Source organism: Euprymna scolopes, chromosome 14 (genome assembly GCF_053919585.1).
Source record: "Euprymna scolopes isolate OS-2025 chromosome 14, ASM5391958v1, whole genome shotgun sequence".
NCBI lineage: Eukaryota > Metazoa > Mollusca > Cephalopoda > Sepiida > Sepiolidae > Euprymna > Euprymna scolopes.
Window position 1 is genome coordinate 110595034 of NC_136495.1, and position 22572 is coordinate 110617605.

The 22572-nt window shown below is 35.2% G+C and overlaps 1 protein-coding gene and 1 pseudogene across 4 annotated transcripts in view; one reads left to right on the plus strand and one right to left on the minus strand.

Annotated features, from left to right (window-relative positions):
* The window catches only part of LOC145293214 (rab11 family-interacting protein 1-like), a 228063-nt gene that overhangs the window by 141088 nt on the left and 64403 nt on the right, over nucleotides 1-22572 (plus strand). For all 4 annotated transcript variants that reach the window (XM_080139750.1, XM_080139749.1, XM_080139751.1 and 1 more), the window contains exon 3: nucleotides 19265-19367. In XM_080139750.1, coding sequence (XP_079995876.1) covers nucleotides 19265-19367 — 103 coding nt within the window. The remainder of the gene's footprint in view (nucleotides 1-19264; nucleotides 19368-22572) is intronic.
* On the minus strand, nucleotides 21450-21567 carry LOC145293592 (5S ribosomal RNA; annotated as a pseudogene).

Sequence of the window (22572 nt, forward strand, 5' to 3'; positions counted from 1 at the left end):
TACACAAAACTGGAGATTATTGGGTTTTGATTGTGTTTTGGGGGGGTCATAATATTCAAATTCGGTTGGATGAATCAGAGGAAGATAATACCTTTTTTTGAATTCGAAAACCTCATCTTTCATGTTAAAAATAGAATGATTGATGATCAGGCTCGCAGTTCAGTCAAAATTCTTTTGTAGATCGAATCTAGCCCGCAAGCTTTATGTTGTCGGCTCTTGAACTAGATGACTGTATGTTTGATCTTTAGCTAAGGATGAGTGCTAGACTAGCTGCACTGAAGAACTGTGATGCAGTAAAACAGTCTGTAGGTGAATAATATATATGTATATGATATATATTAAGTTACTTCACTAGAGATTAAATTAAATAGAATTCACTCTAAAATATCTTGGAACCAACGTTCTTATCCACTTGGCCATTGATCATAACTCTTTTGTTGAAAATAAACTCAACATTTATTTTTCTATGCATTTTTTCTCTTTTAATTTTCAAAGCAAAGAGAATATCATTGAGGGAAAATGTAATTCACTCTTGTCATATTAGGAAGCTCTAGTTTTCTCTGATCTGTTGATCTGAAAGTTTATTGTTTTTGTTATTTTTTTATTTTTGTTTAAAGAGGCAAGTAGGAGTATCAGAAGTTGGCTGTCACCAGAACATGTCAGTGGGAACTTCTCTAGTCGAGGGTACACGGGAATGAAGGTGAGAGAACAGGTCAAGAGAAGTCATCAGAGAGGGCTTTTTTGTTTTAAAAAAAGAAAAAAAGAAGAAAAAAAGAATTGTGTGTCAAGTGCATATATGACATTAGTTGCATCAAATTGGGATAGATCACATAAAAAAAAAGGATAGAAAATGCACATTTAAATGTAAATTCCTTTTCTCATATGGAATTGGCAAGTTCTTTATGTTGACTGTGTTTGCTGTAACTTGGTTTTAATAACACAATGCCTACTGGAGAGAACTTGAATGCCTACTAGACACTATCCTCGAGTATCTAAGTTCTCTCTGTACACAGGTTTGTCAGAACAACCTGATACAAGGATACTTTTCCCTAAAAGTAAACCCTGACCAAATATTCAAAATCACATTTCGTATTCGCAGCCCAAATAAGATCTTTTTCTATAGCTAACCCACATTAGCTTTTATGAGGAATGGTGCACCTTCTCCAAGTAATGTAACCTCTAGTACTATCACAAAGCTGGATACTCCACCAGACTAGATAAATTCTTGTCCTGGAATCTACTAAGACTAAGAGACCAAATTGAAAGATATACTGCAACGTATGAAAATGGTTAATTGGGAGAGGAAAATTATGTTCTCAATTTCTTTACTAACTCAGTGTTTGAGAAATAAAGAACTTTAATGGAACGTTTGAATATCTATGTATCTCATATAGAGTTCAAGTGTTAGCTCTAAGTAGCGAGCCTCTTGATTTCTGAGAACTTTAACTGAAGTAAAATAAAACAATAAGAAGTGCTGAAGTCCCAAATTTTTTCAAAATTCAAATATTTTGGGGGTTTATGAAATTACTACATAATAAATAAAACTCACTATGTCTGTGTCTGCCTGCATTTTTTTCAAACTGCATCTTCTCTGAAACTGCAAGGTTGCAGAGCAGCATGAGGTGGGTCAAATGATTGCATTGTTTGTGGACCATTGTTTAATATATAAAAGTCGGTAAAAATAGCTGCTATAAAAAAATTGGAACTTAGTAGGCATAAGTCGACTGAAAATGCTCTTGTATGCAAGTGCAAATATATATTCATCCATTAAAGTCGGTTCACTTTTAACTATTTCTTATCCATCTGATGAAAGCTCAAATGGTAACAACTAAGACTGAAGCGCTAAATTTTTTGATTTAATTTTTAGTTGATGGCACTCAAATCATTTTCTTTTTTTTTTTTTTTTTTCAACTTTTAAAATAATTATTATGTATTGGGTACAATATAATAATCAATAGAGAATTGGCTCTATGATAATAAATATGAAATCTACATAAATTAAAATATTATATATAAGCATATTTTATGATCGAGCAACGCCAGGCAGCCTGCTAGTATGCACCAAATAATAGTAAGCGCACTATTTAATGAAACATTTATTTGAACACTGAAATAGAACATTTAACTTAGGTTTAATCTGTGAAGATTTTCTTCATTTTTTTTTTTCTTTCTTTCTATGATATTGAAGCAATTACCAGTATGCCCATGAATAAGGCAGAGAAGGAGAGGGTTATAAGAAATTATTTCTATTTGTTGGTATAAGGTCAGGTTTTAATATAAGGCAAAATCTATCTCCCAAAAATGAGCATTTTGGGTGGAAACAACAATACCTACAAAGTCCTATCAATATACCCTCATGAATGAAGGAGTTTCAGACAAAACAGTAAACCCATTCACCTTTGTCAGAAAGAAGGAGGTAATGGCTAATGTTCTTGTTTTTTATTCAAAAGAAAGATAATAATGATGAGACTGAGGATGTAATAACTAGGGCTATGACAAAAGAATATTCTTTTCATTGTTATGACTCTCGAGTATATCCGACACAGTTAATCAACTGAAAACCACATCACTCTATATAAAAGCATATAAGATATCAATGGATACACACTCGAGAGGCAAAACAATGAAAATAATATGCTGTTGTCCTTGCCCTAGTAATAACCAAGGACAATAAATTAGATAGTCAGCACTATTGCAATTCAGTAGTGTATAAGTATAAGAGTTGTCTGTTTCTGACAACAGGAAGTAACCAAGGATGATCTCCTCTGAACAGGAAGTAACCAATAGTGATCTCCTCTGATGGCTATATATAGCAGACACATGGTTTTGGTTTTTGTGTGGAGCTTAGTAACTAACCGCAAGGGCACATTTTCTCATTTTATTTTATTTTTATTTTTTTTTACAAAGGAGTTACCACTTATCAAGGCCTGGAGGCCACTCGAGGATAAGGGTTAATGAGTGTATGGTAGTCAATGGGACAATATCGTAGTAATCGTTAGTAGTGAAAATTTGGTAAATTGGATTATTTAAGAGCATATCTCATCAAGAACTTCTTCACATTGGACTTGAAGACGACTATATTGTAGTCAGCTGGAAAGCAGGCAAACGGAAGAGAGTTCCACAGGCGTGCAGTTCTAAGAAAGAAGCTTTGTTCATGGAATCTACATTAAGGTTTAGGCACAGATAAAGAGTGGGGGGAAATTATTGATAGTGTTTTCAGCTAGATGAGTTTTTCATGTTAGTTTGGCAAGGGAGACCATAGATTGGAGCTCAGACGAGCACTTGCCATGAAAATAATGATAAAACAGAAACAGGCTGGCAACGTTTCTTCTGTGAGAAAGAGGTTGCAGGGAAGAGAAAAGGGCATCCCCTCACTAAGCTATGAAGTCTATTTTGAACTCTGTCAAGGCAAGATAAGGTATTTCTAGAAGCTCCTGCCCAGATGTGGCAACAGTACTCCATCCTTGGATGTACTTGGCTCTTATACAGGTACAGAATTGCATCATATGCAGAATATCTATTGGAGCAGTAGAATGATCCCACTATTTTTCCAGCAACCTTGGCAACGGATTTGATGTACGTGTTCCTTTTCAGATCAGAAGTAAAGGTCGAACCCAGAAGCTTGTCAAAGCATGGAGCCTCCCCAAGACTAGCCATTCATCTTAATTGATGCCAGATGGAGATCAATGTTTATGATGTAAAGATAAAGCTTGGTTTTAGATGCATTAAAATTAACCAGCCACCTCCTTTCTCCATTGCACCACGTGCTCATCAGAGGAGAGAGAATCAGAGAAAACTTGGTAATTTATGGATCTTGAAGTGTTGCCATAAATGAACGGTCCATAAAAAATCCAATCATTTGAGGCCCCTGGCGCTGCTCTTTCACTTTTAGTTTCAGGGGAGATAGTTTGAAAATATGGAGATAGACAGACAAACAAACATATATCCTTTTATATATTAGATTATTATTATTCGTAAATATTATTAATGGTTTAATTTGTAACACACTTATGATATACATTAATCTTAAACGTTTCATCTGCTTATCTTGATTATTAGTTTAATCTTGTGTACATATCAGATTCAAGTTAATTCAACTACAGCAGTACCATTAACATACTATTGCTTATACTACTTCTGTGCAGTTTTTTGTTTATAACTAGTATAATATAGGTGCAATCAATGTATACCGCTACTACACTGTGACCCTATCCTAGTCGCAGGTCACCAAAGGTCACCTTTGATCGTCCAAGTCAGTATCTTGGTCAACAGCGACTAGATGTGACTTCTTCGTGCAGCAGATCCCCATTGATTGTGCTGGTTAGTCTTCAATTTGCGTCCGGATGTTCGTCAGTGCTTCTCACATCAGGGTTAGTATGCCATCGCCTCGCCGGTCTATCATATGCTAAAAGAAAAATTCGCAATTCGTTCTCCGTCAAGAAGACAATACCATGCACAAAAAAAAAAAAAAAAAAAACTCGGTTCTTCTAGTCTATTGATTAATTTTCAGTAAAAATGATATACACATATATAAATATATATAATTGTCTTTACAGTACAATGGTCAATAATGTCCGACTTCACTAGGTCTGTATTTAGATTTCACTTCTCTCTTTCGATATAGCAGTGAGGTTGGCAGAGAGAGAGAGAGAGAGAGAGAGAGAGCGGTGTGTGGCAATTCTCAACAAGTTGCTCTCACTTTTTCCGACTCCGGCTTTTGCCTACCTCTGTCTCAACCCTGTCATTTTTCGACTGTGCACTCCATTAAATATTCAGGGGTGGGGTGAAACCGGGGTTATTCTCTGGACCAATCATACCCAACAACGTCACCCCAGGGGTGAGTGCCCCACCCCACCCCACGAGTGCACCTGTAGATCTGCAAACGTTTTTCATGACCTAATAGGGGCACCCCCGTGATCCTTAGGTTGGAGCACTGCACTTGAATTATAAGCATAATTTCTCCATAACTCTGAATCATTACTTGTTTTGGAGTACGAACTTCAAAAATTACATTGTTTGTCGTTTTTCATAAAAATGAAAGTCACAAATCCTAATCATTTCTCTCAGCAGGGTTTTTCGCTGTCACCCGGGCACACCGAGAATAATTAAAAGAATAAAAGAATCATATCTGCCCGGCTTTCTTCAGTACTCCGGAAGTCTCAGCCTCCCCTAGTGGGAAGCTCAACCACTCCCTGGGACGGTCACGTCACAATGCTTTTGTTTTTATATATGCTGTGATAAAAATTTTCTGTACTTGTACAGTTTAATCAAGACATTAAAAAATGAAAATATCGAAAACAGTTTAAATGGAATGAAGTTCTCCGAAAAAAAATTTCATTTAATTTCATCAAGTAGTTTTTGTTTAACAGCGAAAAAACAATTTATAATACCGAGCAAAAGGTTTAATTTTTAGGAAGAAAAGCTAGTATTAAAGATGGGGAGGGAGTATCGGCAATTTACATGCAGTTATCTCCCCGTGGCGTTTCTAACATCCAAACAAAATTTTTTTTAAATTCCAAGATGTCTGCCTTCAACGTGCTGTGATAAAAACGCTGTAAAAAAAAAAAAAAAAAAAAAAACCTACTCTGTCAAATTAAGTGAAATTTTTTTTTGAGGATCTTCAGTTCAAAACGGATACGTAACCTTTTTTAGATATTTTCATTTTTTTTTAATGTCTTGATTAAACTGTACAAGTACCAAATTTTCAAGTCAGACTCCAAACATTTTTACCACATCCATTGATAATTATATACTATGTTTTAATGTTATCCTTTATCACTGTTAAAGCAAACTGCTACTCCTACGTGTAATTTTTTTTTTGTTATCTCTGTTTTTTATTTATACTAATTGCAATAATGGTTATCAGATTTTCGTTTAACGTTTTGCGAGAGTAGAGCTATAAATATATTTTTCCAATAGTCGCTATTATAAAAAAATATAGCTCTACTATCGCACTATTGAGCTCTCTAAATGAGAACTTTGTTATTCATTCATATGTAATCACTGCCCCAAGCAGTTAAATTACATATAAACATATATATTATTTATAAATATTAGCCCTTTGAAAAGAAAGTTCTTAAAGTGACTTGGAAGTAACATACCAGCAAATGGAGTCAAAGATGGCTTTGTAGTGGGTTGAAATCTCTCAATCAGTAGCAATCGTCACTTCCTACACTGATGATTGCAAAAGCATGAAGCACTATTGTCTGTAGGCATAAAGCTTATTAATTATTTATTTATATATATATATATATATATATATATAGGCAGCATTTTTTCTCTTAAGCATATTTCATTAAATAAAATAGACGTTTTTTATCTATAAATTATTTGGGACTATTTCCATCTTCCTAATAACGAACAGAAGTCTTTACTTCTAGCAGAAACTGACTGATATAATTGCTATATTTGTAAGTCTGAGTATTTTCCAATCCAGCTGGATTTATCGTCAGGGATAGATTAATCGAACTGGTTTTGAACAATTTCTAGATTTATTTTTTTAAACAGAATCGTTTTTGGTATCAGAAAATAGGCACAAATTTTTCCGGTGCTAATTCTGATAAAATTCCGGTTTTTCTGATTCCTGATTCCAATTAATCATCCCAACACTATTACTTACACTGCCAACTATTATAATGCTTTATTATGTTTATCTTATGTTTGCTTCAGACTAACTGAAGGATCGTTTTTGGATTTGGACTAGCCTGTTTTTCTGTTATTTTTCCATTAAATATGTTATTTTTATGAATATATATTTTATTTTGCTTCTTCTGGTTAAGAAACTGTTAGTGTTGAGACCTTTTACTTTAACAATCAACCAACTATTTCTCTATATCTTCATTTCTCTATATCTTCATTTCTCTATATCTTCGTTTCTCTCTGTCTCTGTCTGTCTGTCTGTCTCTCTCTCTCTCTCTCCCTCTCCCTCTCTCTCTGTCTCTCTCCCTCTCTCTCTGTCTCTCTCCCTCTCTCTCTCTCTCTCCCTCTCTCTCTCTCTCTCTCTCTCTCTCTGATGCTCAAGCATGAACTTATCTTCAGCTGAAGATAACTTGCTGACAGACTTCTGGAGCCCAAAAAACTTTCTTTTTTTCAGTTAGATAATGTGCAACTTTCTTCCGTTTTGTCAGCTAAATGGGGAAAGTATCCTGAAATTGAATTCGAACGGACAGCTTTCAAAATAGCAGAAACTTTTGATAGAAATATGCAAAAAAATGTTTACAAATAACAAAAGCGAAAACGGATCTCATTAACATACGCCTGTTAAATAGATGTGTTTTGTAATGCAAATGTTATTCTAAACATAAACGTGACAGACATACGGACATACTAATAGTCTCTCATAGGGTCGAGAACGCAACTCGTGCCCAGTTATTTTGTACAATATGTTCACACACATATACACACACACACACGCACGTGTGTGTGTGTGTATAATATATATATATATATATATATATATATATATATATATATATATATGGATTTTAAGGTATATTTCTACGTCTGCACCGGGACATAAAAAGTTGGTATGTAGAGGTGCATTTAATCCTCTGGGAGAGACGCACCCTAAGTCTTCGTTAAGACCTGGATCTATGAGAAAGAACTCTGATGTAAAACCTGAGATCTACTATCTGCTCTGTTTTGTGGCAATCATTGCACCGGCTGAGATTAACAGTTATACCAAAAAAATGGTTGGTTCTACACAAAGCCTTCGCCATTATAAACAAATCATCTGTATGGATTTCCGAACAACTTAGTTGTTGTGCCATACCTCATATCGAAACCAATTGGAGTATCCATCATTGAAAGTAATTAAATAAATCTTTTTGTTGTTGTTATAAAAAAAAAAGGTTTTGTTTTTCCTTTCGTATGACGGTTATCGTTATATGCTAATATATAGAAGTGCGTCTCCTTTCCATAAGTACTTTAGTAGAAACTGCCAATCTACACGTTTGTTTATATAACAGAACAATTGCCTCTTGAGAGACAGTTTTGTTCTCAATCATATGGCGAAGCTCTCTGGAAAGAATATACTATCATCGTTGTTGTTGGATGGAGTAACGAGGGGGGTTTGAAATTCACAAGTGGCTTAACCAAGTAACAAGTACACGTTTCTGAATTTTTTAAATGAGGATTGGCTATTCGTATTATTTGGAATAATTGGATTACAGTTCTCATCTTGAGCACAAGGACCCATGGCGCAGTGGTTAGAGTACTTGGAAAAATAAATTGTAAAAAGTGATATTCTTCTGAAGGTTGAAGGGTCAATCCAAAAAATATAATTGCAAATTAGTTAGGACCTCTATCCTGACAGAACAAGAGCACACTACCTCCGTGAAGTAAATAAAGTGTTCTGCTCGAAATTCTGTCCAAGAGTTCGTACATTATAAAGATTTGTCAGTGCTTATTCAGATTGGCACTTATGGCAACAATTAAAAATAAAGAAAATACAGAAAAGTCTATATGGTGTATATACTCTATATAGAACGAAGATCCCATATTCTAAAAATCACGTAAATCAATCAAGTATTAAATAAAATACTTTAATAATTTTAATAATAATTAATAATAATAATTTTTTGATAATTATTTAAAACTAAGAAAATCAAAATTTACAACTTTTAGTGATTTTTACAACTAAACTGCATTAAACGTTAGGCTGATTTTTTTTCCCCCTCAACACTTCGATTTGAGTTGTATTCTTTTTTTTTCTATTTCATTGGATTTAATTATGGCCAACAAAAACACTACGACTTGGTTGGATTCTAAATAAGAACCCTTTATTTTCTTATGACAGATATTTCACATTTTTCTTAGGTGCACACTAGCAAATGTTATTGGTGGCCACAGCTCTGTCCGTCAATGTGCTAGTCACACTTGAGTTTGAAATAGCACTTTTTTTTTTTTTTTGTATCGCACTAAGAGATGCCTTCATTAGATTTTCAGACATTTTCGTATGGGAAATTCTATTGATAGTACACACAAGAAACTCTAGCCCCTTCGAAGTAATCTCCTCTGGCTGCAATGCAGTTGTTGTACTGTTCCAACAACTTCTAAAAGTCCTCTTGTGTGAGCGTGTCAATGACCCTTGTCACAGCTTCCATCTTCTCGGCCCTGTCGGTGGGGCATTAGAATACGCCGACTGCCCCCTGCAGAGGGTAAAAGTCCCTCAATGGGGGTCCTGGATATGACCTTAAACTATATCCGATGGTGAGGCCCCAGCTTGCAGGCTCTGGGGAGTGTGGAGCCACCCTTTAATTGCCATTACTCCCAGGTCCACTCTGACCCGGAGTAGTAGTATCTGTTAGGGTCCCAACTATGGGTTAAATAGAAACTGACTTGCAAAAAACAAATATATTCTATTAAAAAAATTTTCTTCCAAATCACCAGATTCGGCATTAAATAACCTGAAAAGGGTTGATATGCCGTAAAACAACCAACCAACCAACCAATCCATCTTTTCAATTGTCTAGTAACAACAGCCTCTAAGGCTTTCCTTGAGCTTAACCAAAAGTCACAGGGAGCAAGGTTTGCACTATTGGGAGGGCGAGGAACTGTCTTGATGCCCATCTTTGTCAAATAGTCTGTGACAAAGATGGGGTTGTGGACTGGTGCATTCACGCAAATTTTCCACATCTTTGGTTCCTTGCAAATAATTGTGTGTACAGTTCCCTAACAAAACTGTGCACTTATTGTCTCTATAGACACACGGCGGTCCTTATTCATGAAATTCTTTATTTGGTCAATCTACTAGTGTTCTGACTTCTTTACTCCTCCCATACCTCTCATCATCCGTCACAGACTCCTTGCCTACCTTGAATCTCTTATGCCACTCAAAAACTGATGCTTGATTCATGCAAGTTGGTCCAAAAGCAGTCTGAAGCATCCCATACGTTTCTGTAGCATTTTTTTAAAAGTTTAAAACAGAATTTTATTGCATATCATTTTTATAAAGTATCCTCACATCCAGATTGCATTTTTTAAATTCACCAGCTGTGACAATCTGGCTTTAGTAGGGTGTATTCCAATCCCTGCTATATCTATTCATTTGAACCTGAACTCATAAAAATTGGTCAGTCATCTCATAAGATACTGATTTTTCAAGAGTCTATGACAATTTTAAATGCCTGGACAAAACAATTCTGGAAACTTATTTAAGGCACCTTGTACACCGATACTAACATACATATACGTACATATATACACATACATGTGCATACATATACACACATATAATTGAAATGAATGTGTTGAATAGCAAAAATAATAATATTGTTCATAATTATCATAATAATAGTAATAGTTGATAGAAAAATAATGATAAATAAATGTAGTAAAATAATAATGTTGGTGATGGTTATAATAATAAGATTAATATTAATAATAATAATAGCAACAAAATGTGTCCTTTATGATATCAGACCTGACTGAATGGTTAACTGTGGGTATAGACCGCTTCATACCATCCAGAAAATTCCAGCTAACGCTCAACAGCCAGCCATGGTTCACTCCAGAATGCGCACCACCATTGTGCACAGAAATCATTATGTCTATTGTTTTCAGCATAATAGATGTTGTGAAATTAAAGCCAGCTTTAGGACTACCAGCAACCATCGTAGAAGAGTAATAAAAATGCAAGAGATTCGTATACTCAGTACGTCAAGTTTAAAGTAGCAGAGCAGCGGTTTGGCTCCAAGCAGTCTGGGCGAATAACAAACAGGATCCTGAAAAGAAGTGTGTCCTCTATCCCTACCATCATCAATGGACCTGAGGTAATCTCGTCAGCATCTGACAAAGCAAAATTCTTTGCCAAGAACTTTGCAGCAAATTCTCCTCCTTGCAACCTCTATCTCACAGAAGAGATGTTGCGAGTTTGTCTCTGATGTATCGTTATTTTCATGGAAAGTGTTCGACTGAGCTTCAATCTATGGTCCCTCCTCGCAAAACTTTCACAAGAAACACTCGTCTAGCTGTAAACACTATCAATAATTCCCCCCCACTCTTTATCTGTGCCTAAACCTAAACGTAGATTCCATGAACAAAGCTTCTTTCTTAGAACTGCACGCCTGTGGAATTGTCTTCCGTTTTCCTGCTTTCCGGCTGACTACAATATGGTTGTGTTCAAGTCTAAAGTACATAAGTTCTTGATGAGCCGTTCCATATAAGTTATCAAATTTACCAAATTTTCATTACTAATGATTACTATATTGTCCAATTTCTACTGTACACTCTTTAACCCTTATCCTTGAGTGGCCTCTGGGCCTTGATAATGTGGTGATGCCTATGTAAAAAAAAAAAAAAAAAAGATCAGGATCACCTACCCCCCATATTCCCTCCTGTGACTTACAACACTAAGCAACGTACAAATTTTTGTACGTAATGTTGCCAAGCTTTATCAAAAACCTTGATTCTAGTAAAGCAACTGGCCCCGACAGTATTGCAGTCATAGTGCTCAAAAAACTTCAACCGGAACTAGTTTCCATACTTACAAAGCTGTTTAAATGTTGCCTTAAAGAGAAATGCTTCCCTACACCTTGGAAAACTTCATCAGTCTGCCTTGTATTTAAAAATTTCGCTGATTGATCATCTCCTTCTCAGTATAGATCAATTAGTCTCCTGTGCATTATGAGTAAGTTGCTGGAATCTGTAATAAACAGAAGTGGTCAATCACCTCAGCAAAAATAACCTGCTCAGTGACATGCAGTATGATTTCCGTTCTGCAAGATCTACAATTGATGTACTAATTGTTACATCACACAGGATTAGCGAATCGCTCGATGGAGGCTTTGTCTCTAGAGCAATAGCTCTTGACATATCTCATTCTTTTGATAAAGTTGTCTTTATGGTCTACTTTACAAGATCGTCAGTTATGGAATAACTGGGAATGTCCCCTCAATTATAAAATCCTTTCTCTCTGAACTAATAAGAGTAGTCGTTGATAGGCAGAAATCAGAAACTTGCTTATTAACGCTGGTGTCCCTCAAGGTTCCATCCTGAGTCCAACCCTGTTCCTGATCTCCCAAATCACATTCTTAGGTCATTCATAGACATTTATGCAAATGACATGACACTCTATGGCAACACTTCAAAAACCAGCAATGACAAAGATCTTTCTGATTCTCTCTCTTCTGATCTTGAGAACGTGGTGCAATGGGGGAAAAAGGTGGTTGGTTAGTTTTAATGCATCGAAAACCAAGCTTCTCTCCTTTCATCATAATCGTTCTGATCCCCACCATGTCCCAATCAAAATGAATGGCTCTAGTCTTGACAAGCTTCTGGGACTGATATTCACTCCTGATCTGAAATGGAACATCAAATCAGTTTCCAAGATCACTGGAAAGATGGTTGGATCACTCTACTGCTTCAGTAAATATCTCACTCCCGATATAATCCTCTATCTGTATAAGAGCCAGGTGCGCTCTACAATGGAGTACTATTATCTGGGCAGGAGCAGGAGCTGCTCAGCATTTCCTATCATACCTTGATAGAGTTCCAAACCGGCTTTGAAACCTAGTAGGCGATGCCCTTTTATCTTCCCTGTAACCTCTTTCCCACAGAAGAGACATCGCCAGCCTGTCTCTTCTCTATTGCTATTTTCATGGTAAGTGCTTGTCTGAATTTCAATCTATGGTCCCCGCACTGGACAAACTTTCACAAACAAAACACTTGACTAGCTAAAACCACTATATATGATTTTCCCCTGTGCCTAAATGTGAACGCAGATTCCATGAACAGTTTCCTTCCCAGAACTGCCCGATTGAACACAACATGGTAGCCTTCAAATCTAATGTAAACAAGTTCCTGTTAGGTCGTCCTCGTAAATAATCAAATTCCACCCAATTTACCTAATTAAGGATTACTTCACTACAAACTTATATTCATTTACCCTTATCTTCGAGGGGCTTTCGGGCCTTGATAAGCGGTGACCCCCCCCCAAAAAAAAAAATGTTTATGAAATTTGTAACCTGAAATAAAAAAAAATGGTCAGTCATCTTATAAGATATAATAGCAATAACGTACTGAATTTTCAAGAGTCTAACAACAATTTTAAATGGCTATACAAAAAAGTCTGGAAACTTATTGAAGGCACTTCGTATCACATTTTTTATTTCAAGTAGTAGATTTAGTGGACCCATCCGAAGAATATCCGTCTTTGTTATTTTAACCACTTTATTTTTTTCTTCTCTTATTAAACTTGGTTTGTTTTCGGTGTACATGTCAATCATTGCTTTTTTTTTTTTTTTTTTTTTTTTTTTTTTAAGGCTTAAGTCACTATTTATACTATTTAATTACCCATGTGTCACTTGTTGAAACCAGTTTTTCTCCTTTTAATTAAATGAAAGAAAGAAAAAAAAATATATGGAAATGAACGAGTCATTATACTTCTATATCTCTACTATTATATAAAACGAACTTTGAGTTCGTTCCCTATGGACCCAAAAACAGCTGAGTCGAATTTTACGAAATTTCACACAGGCAATATTTGTGTCTGGCAGTGTTCTTAGATAAGTTTTGTGTCAGAATGTCTTCGATAAGTATCGATAATCCGACGAGAAAAAAAAACAGGCGATTTTGACTTGTTAGCATCTTACACAGCTTAACATCACAAGTCTGTTTGAGAAGTTTTATTACCACACAAGCCGAAAGGTCTAGCATATAAAATCAACAGTAAGTTCTTTGTAAGTATGACAAGAGCGCATTCAAAATGAATGTTTCTGTTTAGAGTACACTTGAAGCATGATACTTGGTTTTTAAAATTTAATGCGAGCCATAATCTATGAAAATAATTTTATAAAAACAGTAGGTTCTCTACAGTGCAATGTAGACTACAATATATTCTGAACTTAGTCACTGCGAGAGACATGTGAAGTTTCCTCCTTCCTTTACGATGGGTCCCCAGCTAGAGCATACAATCTATACTATTTCATTGATTTTGATGACAATAAAAATATGGGAGTGTGAAACATTCGTTGATCAATATTCACTCCCGAGCAACGTCGAATCAGCCTACTAGTATATATATATATATATATATATATATATAAATATTCCTTTTTACCTAAAGCCACTAGTGTTTTATGCTTATGCAATCATCAGTGTAGGAGTTGAAAATTGTGGCCAGTTGAGAGATTCAAACCCAGCCACAAAGCCAACTTTGACTCTATTTGCTAAGCCTTTACCTCCGGGCCACCAGCAATTGCTTCGAGAATGACGAGAATTAACAACTAATAATCACCAAATTCGGGCGCAGACATTAGACAATCTGGAGTGTTGGAACGAGTGAAAGTCGAGATAGTGTATTGATATAAAGAATTCCAACAATTTATTATTCGACTACAAAACAATTTTTTGTATTCTTGTTGAATAATAGATTGCAATTTCTAATTTAGAGTTTATACTGATTTCCTTATATAAAATTTAGATTTTTGTCGCACTTGCATTGATATTAAAACCCTACATTTTCTATTTAACAAGTGAAGCATGCATGGTCCCCCGTGAGTGCAGAGTGAACGAGGCATTAAAAAAAAATTACTGTTCAGCATTTTCCTCACCCCCACCCATTTAGCTCCAAAAGTTCTTAGAGGACATCAAATCCTGGTGAAAATGAGCAAACGGTGCAGTTTTAGGCATTAACATATGTAAATTTGAGTTCTGCACCATGCAAAAAAAGAAATGATTAATTCCATCATTTACCCCCACCCCAACAGTGTCAATTTTAGCCATTTTAACTCGAAAGGCACTCCTAGTGGGGCAACTGGAGTTTTCCCGGAAAATCCGTTCTGTTACTTTTTTACTCATATCATGTTTAATGTTTGTGCAAAAAAATTTTTAAATTCTAAGGCATAGTTATTAAAAGTGAGAACAGATGAACGGACAAGGGTGAATTTACAGATCCATCTTCCTTTTGTCGGGGGATGAAAAATTAAAATGAACTTAATATACTCAGTTATGGATATGCAAGAGACTTCATAAAAGTTAACTAATTTGCATATTCCTTTGAAAAACGACTTTCATTAATTGATTTTTTTATGGTTTCTTACTGGATGATTGATTTCATTTAAGTATTCTACTTAGTTTTATTCATGCATAGTTTCTACATTGTGTATAATTGTGTAGCATTAGGATAAAAAAGGTTCAAGCAAACGTACATGCATTTTTATATATATATATATACAGAGTGTCTCAAATGAAGCTGATGGTTAAAAAAAAACTAATAACTTCCTTAATTTTTTATATTTTCTTTTATTTTTTCAGATCATTTAGAGTAACCTTTCCAAGGTCATTATGAGTTGTTACACTAGCAAGGAGCGGATATTTATCATAAAGTCGTATTTTCGGTTGAATGAGTCAATATCAGAAACTCAAAGAGAATTTCAACGAAACTTCAACACAAGAAATTACACTACTCCTACTGCAATAAAAGCTATGATAGCATGATTTCATGAGCAAGGGTCTGCATGTGACCTCCCTAACTCTGCTAGACTCTGTACGGCAAGAAGTGATGAGAATCATCAGAGATTAGCAGAGTGTGTGTGGCTGTAAGATAAATTGGCCACCCCGCTCGCCAGATCTTACATGTGCAGATTTCTTCCTTTGGGGTTACCTCAAAGAGCGGGTATACGCAAACAAACCAGCCACAATAAATGCCCTTAAAAACAATATAGAGGAGGAAATTAGGGTCATAAGCCCTGAAACATTAAGTGATATACTGGACAATGCCCTGCAGAGAGCACAAGTGTGAAAAATGAAAATGGTGGACATTTGAGTAACATCATTTTTCAGAACTAAAATTAGACCTTGTGAAAAACATACCTTAGATTAAGTTGTGTAAATAGAATTAGAATAAGTAGACTGATATCTTACTATATCTCAAAAATTCACAGAGAGGCTTATCTACCTACATATAAAAATTGGTAAAAATAACTTAAATATTAAGGAAGTTAATCAAATTTGAAATCCGTCAGCTTTTTTTTTGGGGGGGGACAACCTGTATAAATAAATGAGTGACATTGTCTGGACTCCAGATTTGAAACTTGATATATAGAGGATTTAAATTTGTGGAATAATTTAAATAATTTTGTCTTTAGTCTGTAAAAATAGCTGCTATGATGTTAAAATTGCCCCCCCCCAAGTTGGCCTTGACGCAAGTAAATCGAATAAAGCTGTTACTTTTGCGCATGCACAAAATCAAACATTCATGGCTTGAAGTCACTTAATTTTTAACCTTTCTTATCCATTAGTTGGTAGCTTAGATGGTACCGACGCTGGAATAATAGATAACAGTTAAGGTTAGATCCCTAAACGTTTTGATTTCGATACTAACAGATGGCACCAAAATCATATTCTTTTTTCCTTTTATAACTTTTGAAATCATTACTATATATCGGATAATAATCAATAGAGAATTGGTTCTATAATAATAAGGAATCTGCATGAATTAAAATATGATGGTTATGTGCATTTTACGACTTGGCAATGCCAGGCAGTCTGCTAGTGCTCAATAGTTTTGGAACCTATACGTGTGAGGAACAATCTCAATACCAAACTCCTCTGTTAATTTTTAGTCTACCTGCAGACTTGAAAATTGATATATAGGGGATTGGAACCTATGGAATGATGTCAATTTGATTTTTAGCTGATAAAAATAGCTGCTAAGAGAGTCAAAGTTAAAAAAAATTAGAACTTGGCAGGCGTAAGTCAACTTAATGCACTCTTTTATGCATGCACAAATATAGTTATAGATTTTTTTTTTTTTTTTTTTTTTACTTTTTATATGCGTGTAGCTCCGAGGGTAATGAATAAGTTTGGCGAACTATGTTTTGGTTTCGATTCTAGCTGATGACACCCAAGTCACATTTTTTATTTTACTTTTGAAATCACTACTATATATTAGGTACAATATAATAATCAATAGAGAATTAGCTCTGTAAAAATAAATACGAAATCTGTATAAATTAAAATATCATTTAAGTGTATTTTACCCGTTAAACTCGGGTATCAGCTTCAGGTCGAATCTGTCCATGGTAAAAAATGTATGCTGAAATAGCTTGACGTTGCAAAGAAAAAAAAATGAACACATAAAACTTCAGCTCACTGCAGCAGCGTTGTCCGTTAGTACTTTCTGTACACTCGTTTTCACCTCTGTCTCATCTGCTTCAGTGGCCTGTTTTTATAAACGACAGTCCTCTAAATTTGCATGTGTGCGTGAGAGCACACAAGATTCGGCGAGACTGCATTGTTATATAAGGCTACAGGCGCCATCTTGGACCCTTTTCAGCATTATGATGCTACGTCGGCAAAGCGCACACTGAGGCTGTTTAAGAAGTAAGCCTGCATTCCCACAATTTTCGCCACACAGGCAATGCCAGGAGGCCTACTAGTTTGGAATATAGTAAAAAAAAGATGTTGGTGCTCTTTTAAAATCAAATCGCTATGAAAAATTATTTTAGAAATAGTCTCATTTTTTGGCCTTACCAATAAATCGTACATTTCAATAACACAAACAGACTTCAGTTTGATTTAAGCTAGCAAAACTTGTGTATCGGCGTTGCCCAGGAAATTTAAGGAAGCCAAAACTCACAATTATGGGAAGGAAATTGACCAGAAAGGATAGTTTAGGTTTGTTTGTTTACGGCATATCAACCCTTTTTGGGTTATTTTATTTTAAATCCAGTAATTTACGCAAAAGTTTTTTTTTTTCAATGGTTCAAGTTTTTTTTTATATCTTCAAATATTTATTCATGCTGTTTGGTTTGGTTGTTTGGTTTTATGGCATATCAACCTTTTTCATGCTATTTAATGCCAAATTTAGTCATTCTCATAACAATTTTTTATGCTCCAAGTTCTTTATATCGTCAAATATTTATTCATGCTGTTTCGTTTGGTTGTTTCATAGAAGAAAATTGTTGCTTTTGGCTTAACAGAACATGATTGAGTTTTGCAAAAGTAAAAGAAAACGTATAAACATCAGTGTTTGGTGCATTTTAGGTCAAGAACCTGGTATTTTTCTCTCTGCCTAGCTATCTTTCCCCCCTCTCTCTCTCTCTGCCTAGCTCTCTTTCCCCTCTCTCTCTCTCTCTGCCTAGCTCTCTTTCCCTCTCTCTTTCTCTCTGCCTAGCTCTATTTCCCCCTCTCTCTCTTTCTCTCTCTGCCTAGTTCTCTTTCCCCTCTCTCTCTCTCTCTGCCTAGCTCGTCACACTCTCTCTCTTTGTTCTCCTCTCTCTCTCTTTCTGCCTTGCTTTCCTCCCTCTCCCTCTCTCTCTCTCTCTGTCTGGCTCTCTTATCTCTACCAGACTCTCCTCTCCCTACTCTTTCTTTACCTTGCTCACCTTCTCTTCCTCCTCTTTTCTTTTTTTCGCCCTCTATCTTCTCTCTTTTTTCCCCCGAAATCCTCTTTTACTCTTCTTCCTTCTTTCCGGAAATATGTATTACGAGATATAAACTATTGCTTGTAGTAATAATTCCCCTTTGTTTATATTAGACTTCTCCTTTTATTATTAAAGAGTAATAAATACTGTTTAACATAAGAGAGAGTCCAACAACATACAGTGAGAGTGATACATAGAATCTTAGTAAGATATTTGTTCACCTGATGAATTAATTGGAAATTACAGCTAATTGAAACAATTAAAATGAAAGTTTTCAAACATATTTCAGACGGCATTGAAAGCTGGTATGAGATGTTGCCTGCTGACAAAGCTTGGGATATTCACATGACATCCAAAATAACAAAACCGAATGATGATGCTTATGAGCTCAATCTCTAAACTGAGTAATATTTGAACATGCATTTTTATTTTCCTTAAAAGAAAAGCCTTAGGGAAATAAACATTGATTAAATTAGCTTTAGTATAATAGAATATAGCTTTACTATAGAATAAAATTACTACTGGAACAATAACAGAAACTTTCCATGAACCGAGCAGACAACAGAAGATATTGTTTTGAAAAAAAAAACAGCTTACCTTGGAGGCTTGTATATAATCAGGTTTTTCAGCTGTTTTAACTTATGAAGTATTCCATTTCGGCTTCCAGTTGGGTTATCAGGAGAGAATATGGGCCGTTTCAGGGCCTTCCTCTTAGTTAATTCACTTGTAAATGTGTATATAATCATGTTTATTGTCTGTTTCTTTTTTTTTTTTTTTTTTTTTTTCACTTGTGGGTTATTTCATTCCGTCTTCCAGATAATGTCGAGGCCTTCCTCTCTCTAATATAAATGCACACGTTATATAATTTCTTTTTTTTTTCATATTATTTTCTCCAGGTAATAATGACGTCTTTGCAACGATACAGTTAGGGAAGGAGAAATATCAAACGACCACCATTAAAAAGGCTCGAAATCCGGAATGGTTTGAAGAATGCGATCTGTAAGTATGAAATGTTCTATTTCTAACGTATCCCTGAATAATTCCCATGCTTAAGTTGTAAAACAAAATCTTTTGAGTAAAATCCAACTTTATTCATCAACACAATCTCCTTCTAGTGTGATATACACTAATTCTTACGCTTCTCTAACAATTCAATGTCTTTTTTGTAGAACGACTAGCAGACCACCGGGTGTTGCCTGGTCATAAAATAAATATGTTTTAATTCATGCAGATTTCTTATTTCTCATTTATTATTATAGAACCAATTCTCTATTGATTTTTATCCAATATATAGAAATTATTGTAGAAGTATTAAAAAAAAAAATATGACTTGGGTATCATCTGCTAGAATCAAGACCAGGATGTTTAGCGCTCTAACCTTAGTCATTATTTATCTCCAGCGTCATTACTGTCTGAGCTACTAACAGATGGATATGAGAGGTTAAAAATTAAGTGACTTTGAGCTATGAACTTTTTAATTTTTTGGCATGCTCTAAAGTAACAGCAGGAGCAATGTTTTTATTTGACTTACCCTGTCATGTTTAGCGGTTTTATTTTCGATTTGGACCTATTTGCAGCAATTTTAACAGGCTAAAAACCAAATTGAATGTGTGCTACAGGTTCAGATACTCTGTATATCCAATTTCAACTCTTTAGACCAAATATTCTGAGATGGGTTTGGTAGAGACTTTTTGCACACTCTGACAAGGCCACTTGTGTGTGTCTCTCTCTCTCTCTATATATATATATAGAGAGAGAGAGAGTAGAACCCCAGGATACGGCATTAATCCATTCTGGGATTGGGATCATAAAGTGAAATTACTGTATGGCAAGGCCTAGGCAAAACTTTATACAGTACATATTAAAAATTAGTAATAAAATTCAGTAGAGTATATAATAAACATGTATATAATCAAATAACATTATAAATAACGCCATAAGGCGGGGCAAATACTGTAACTAGGGGCCAGAAAAACATGTATCCTGTGGACACTGTATCCTGGGGTTCTAGTGTGTATATATATATATATATATATATATATATATATACTAGCATTTTAGCCCGGCATTGCCGGGGTGTTTGGAGGTGTATGTTGAGCAAAAAAAAAAAAAAAAGTGGTAGTAGGAAGGCAGGCTCAAACTTGTACCGTGGAGGAGGAAAAGAATGGGAAAAAAACGTGACGTCTTTGCTGTTACAACCACCGTCAAACCACGAGTGACGTAGGTTTTAATTAAGGCTAGACAATCGAAAAGAGGAGATAACTTTCGAGAATAAAAAAAAAAGCAACCCCTCCCTGTAGAAAAGTGCCCAGTTGAAAGTGAAGAAATTAATGTTTTTAGCCAATTTTTCATCTGAATGGTCGAGCTTCAAAACGATACTGATCTTTTGAAAATCCATCGCCTCTGTCAAAAGTTTTAGGCAGACATGCAATTATACATACATACATTTATATATTGATAGCTAAAATTTTTTACCCAAACCAATTAAAAAGCTTGCCCAATCTCTGAATACCTTTTATGTAAAATTGCAAATGTTTAGACCAGAAATTGTCTGAGTAATTTGGTAGACACCACAGAAGTCAAATTTTTAAAAACTTTGACCCCTATTATGACCCCTTAACATTTATTGTTTTAGGCTCAAATCCAGTTATTAAGTTGGATCCATGTCCAAGGAACCTATATCTAAAATTTCAATTGTTTATACCCAAAATTGGCAGAGGAGTTTGGTAGAGTTCTCAAAGGTTAAATCGTTGAACTTTGACCCCTTAACAGCCAAATTTCTGGCCGAAAACTGATTACCAAGATTTTCCCAAATCTCAGTACACTGTATATCAAATTTCGAGTCTGTAGACTTAAAATTGACAGAGTTATTGCGTAGGGAAATGTACACATACACAGGCACGTTCACTTTTATAGATATATATTTGAACATTAGCAGAAATCTCTCTAGAGCTCTTTCAGCTATTATCTCATTAGGAAAAAATCGATGGCAATGAAAATAATATTAATGGCAAAAATAAAGAGTCCAGTGGCAAGGAGAAGTCCAAGATGACCGGAAACAATACAGAGATAAGCAGAGAGCACATACAGCACCTGGTATTCCTAAATGGTCACCCATTTTAGTACTGACCAGGCTCAACATTGCTTAACTTCAGTGATCTAATGGGAACTAATGTGTCAATGTGATTATACCGTATTTTATCTATGCTTTTATTAAAACTGTGAGCAAAGTTTATTTTCAAAAAGTGCCCGTCCGTGGAACACAATTTCATGGCACTGCTTCCCATCAGACTATAACATTACTGGTCTATTCATTTTTTTTTTTACTTATCCTTATCTTCATAGTTGTTGTTTCATCAAATTTTTGCCAACTCATCCTTTGGCCTTTTTCAGGTGGTTAACTATGATGGGATAGGAATGCAGAGTCTTGTAACTGTGTCCCAAGTAATTACTACCTTCCATAGTTGTTGTTATCTCACCACGTTTTGGCCAACTCATCCTTTGGCCTGCTTTGGGAAGGATTGAAACCGCTATCTTCAGACAATGCTCCCCTAGAATCGTAGAGACTCAACCACCTGAAGAAGTCCAGAGGATGAGTTGGCCGAAACACAGTGAAACAACAATGCAGATGCAGTCTGCAAAAAATGAATACACAAATTATGAAGCCTCATCTTAAAGGATTCTAAAAAAATAATATAACATTACCGTTTCCAAGTTCAATATAAACAAATTCTTGTTTAACTGTCCTTAGATAGTCAATTTTTGACTGATTGCCACCACTGTTACTAACCCTTTTTTCATCATTTACCTGTCAAACTCAATAACCCTTATCCTTGTGTGGCCTGCTGAGCCTTGATAAGCAATTACTTATTTAAAAAAAAAAAAAATTTATTTAAATATATATGAAAACTTTTTTGAATTTCCAAAATAATTTCATAAAGTTTTGGAAATATATAAAACTGGTCTTGTTGAAACACAGGTTTACATTGTGATGTCATAAGAAACCGCTCTCCCTACCACCCTCTCTCTTTCTCTCTCTCTCTCTCTCTTCTTTACTATCACGCTCCCCCCTTACGTCCTCCTACCTCCACCTAAAGTTAATTGAAACATCAAACATTTTTCTAAAATTAACCTGCTTTTATGTGTTAGTGTTTTAATTTTGCTTCCTTTCATAATTATTTTTTGTATCATTAAATTTTCTTCC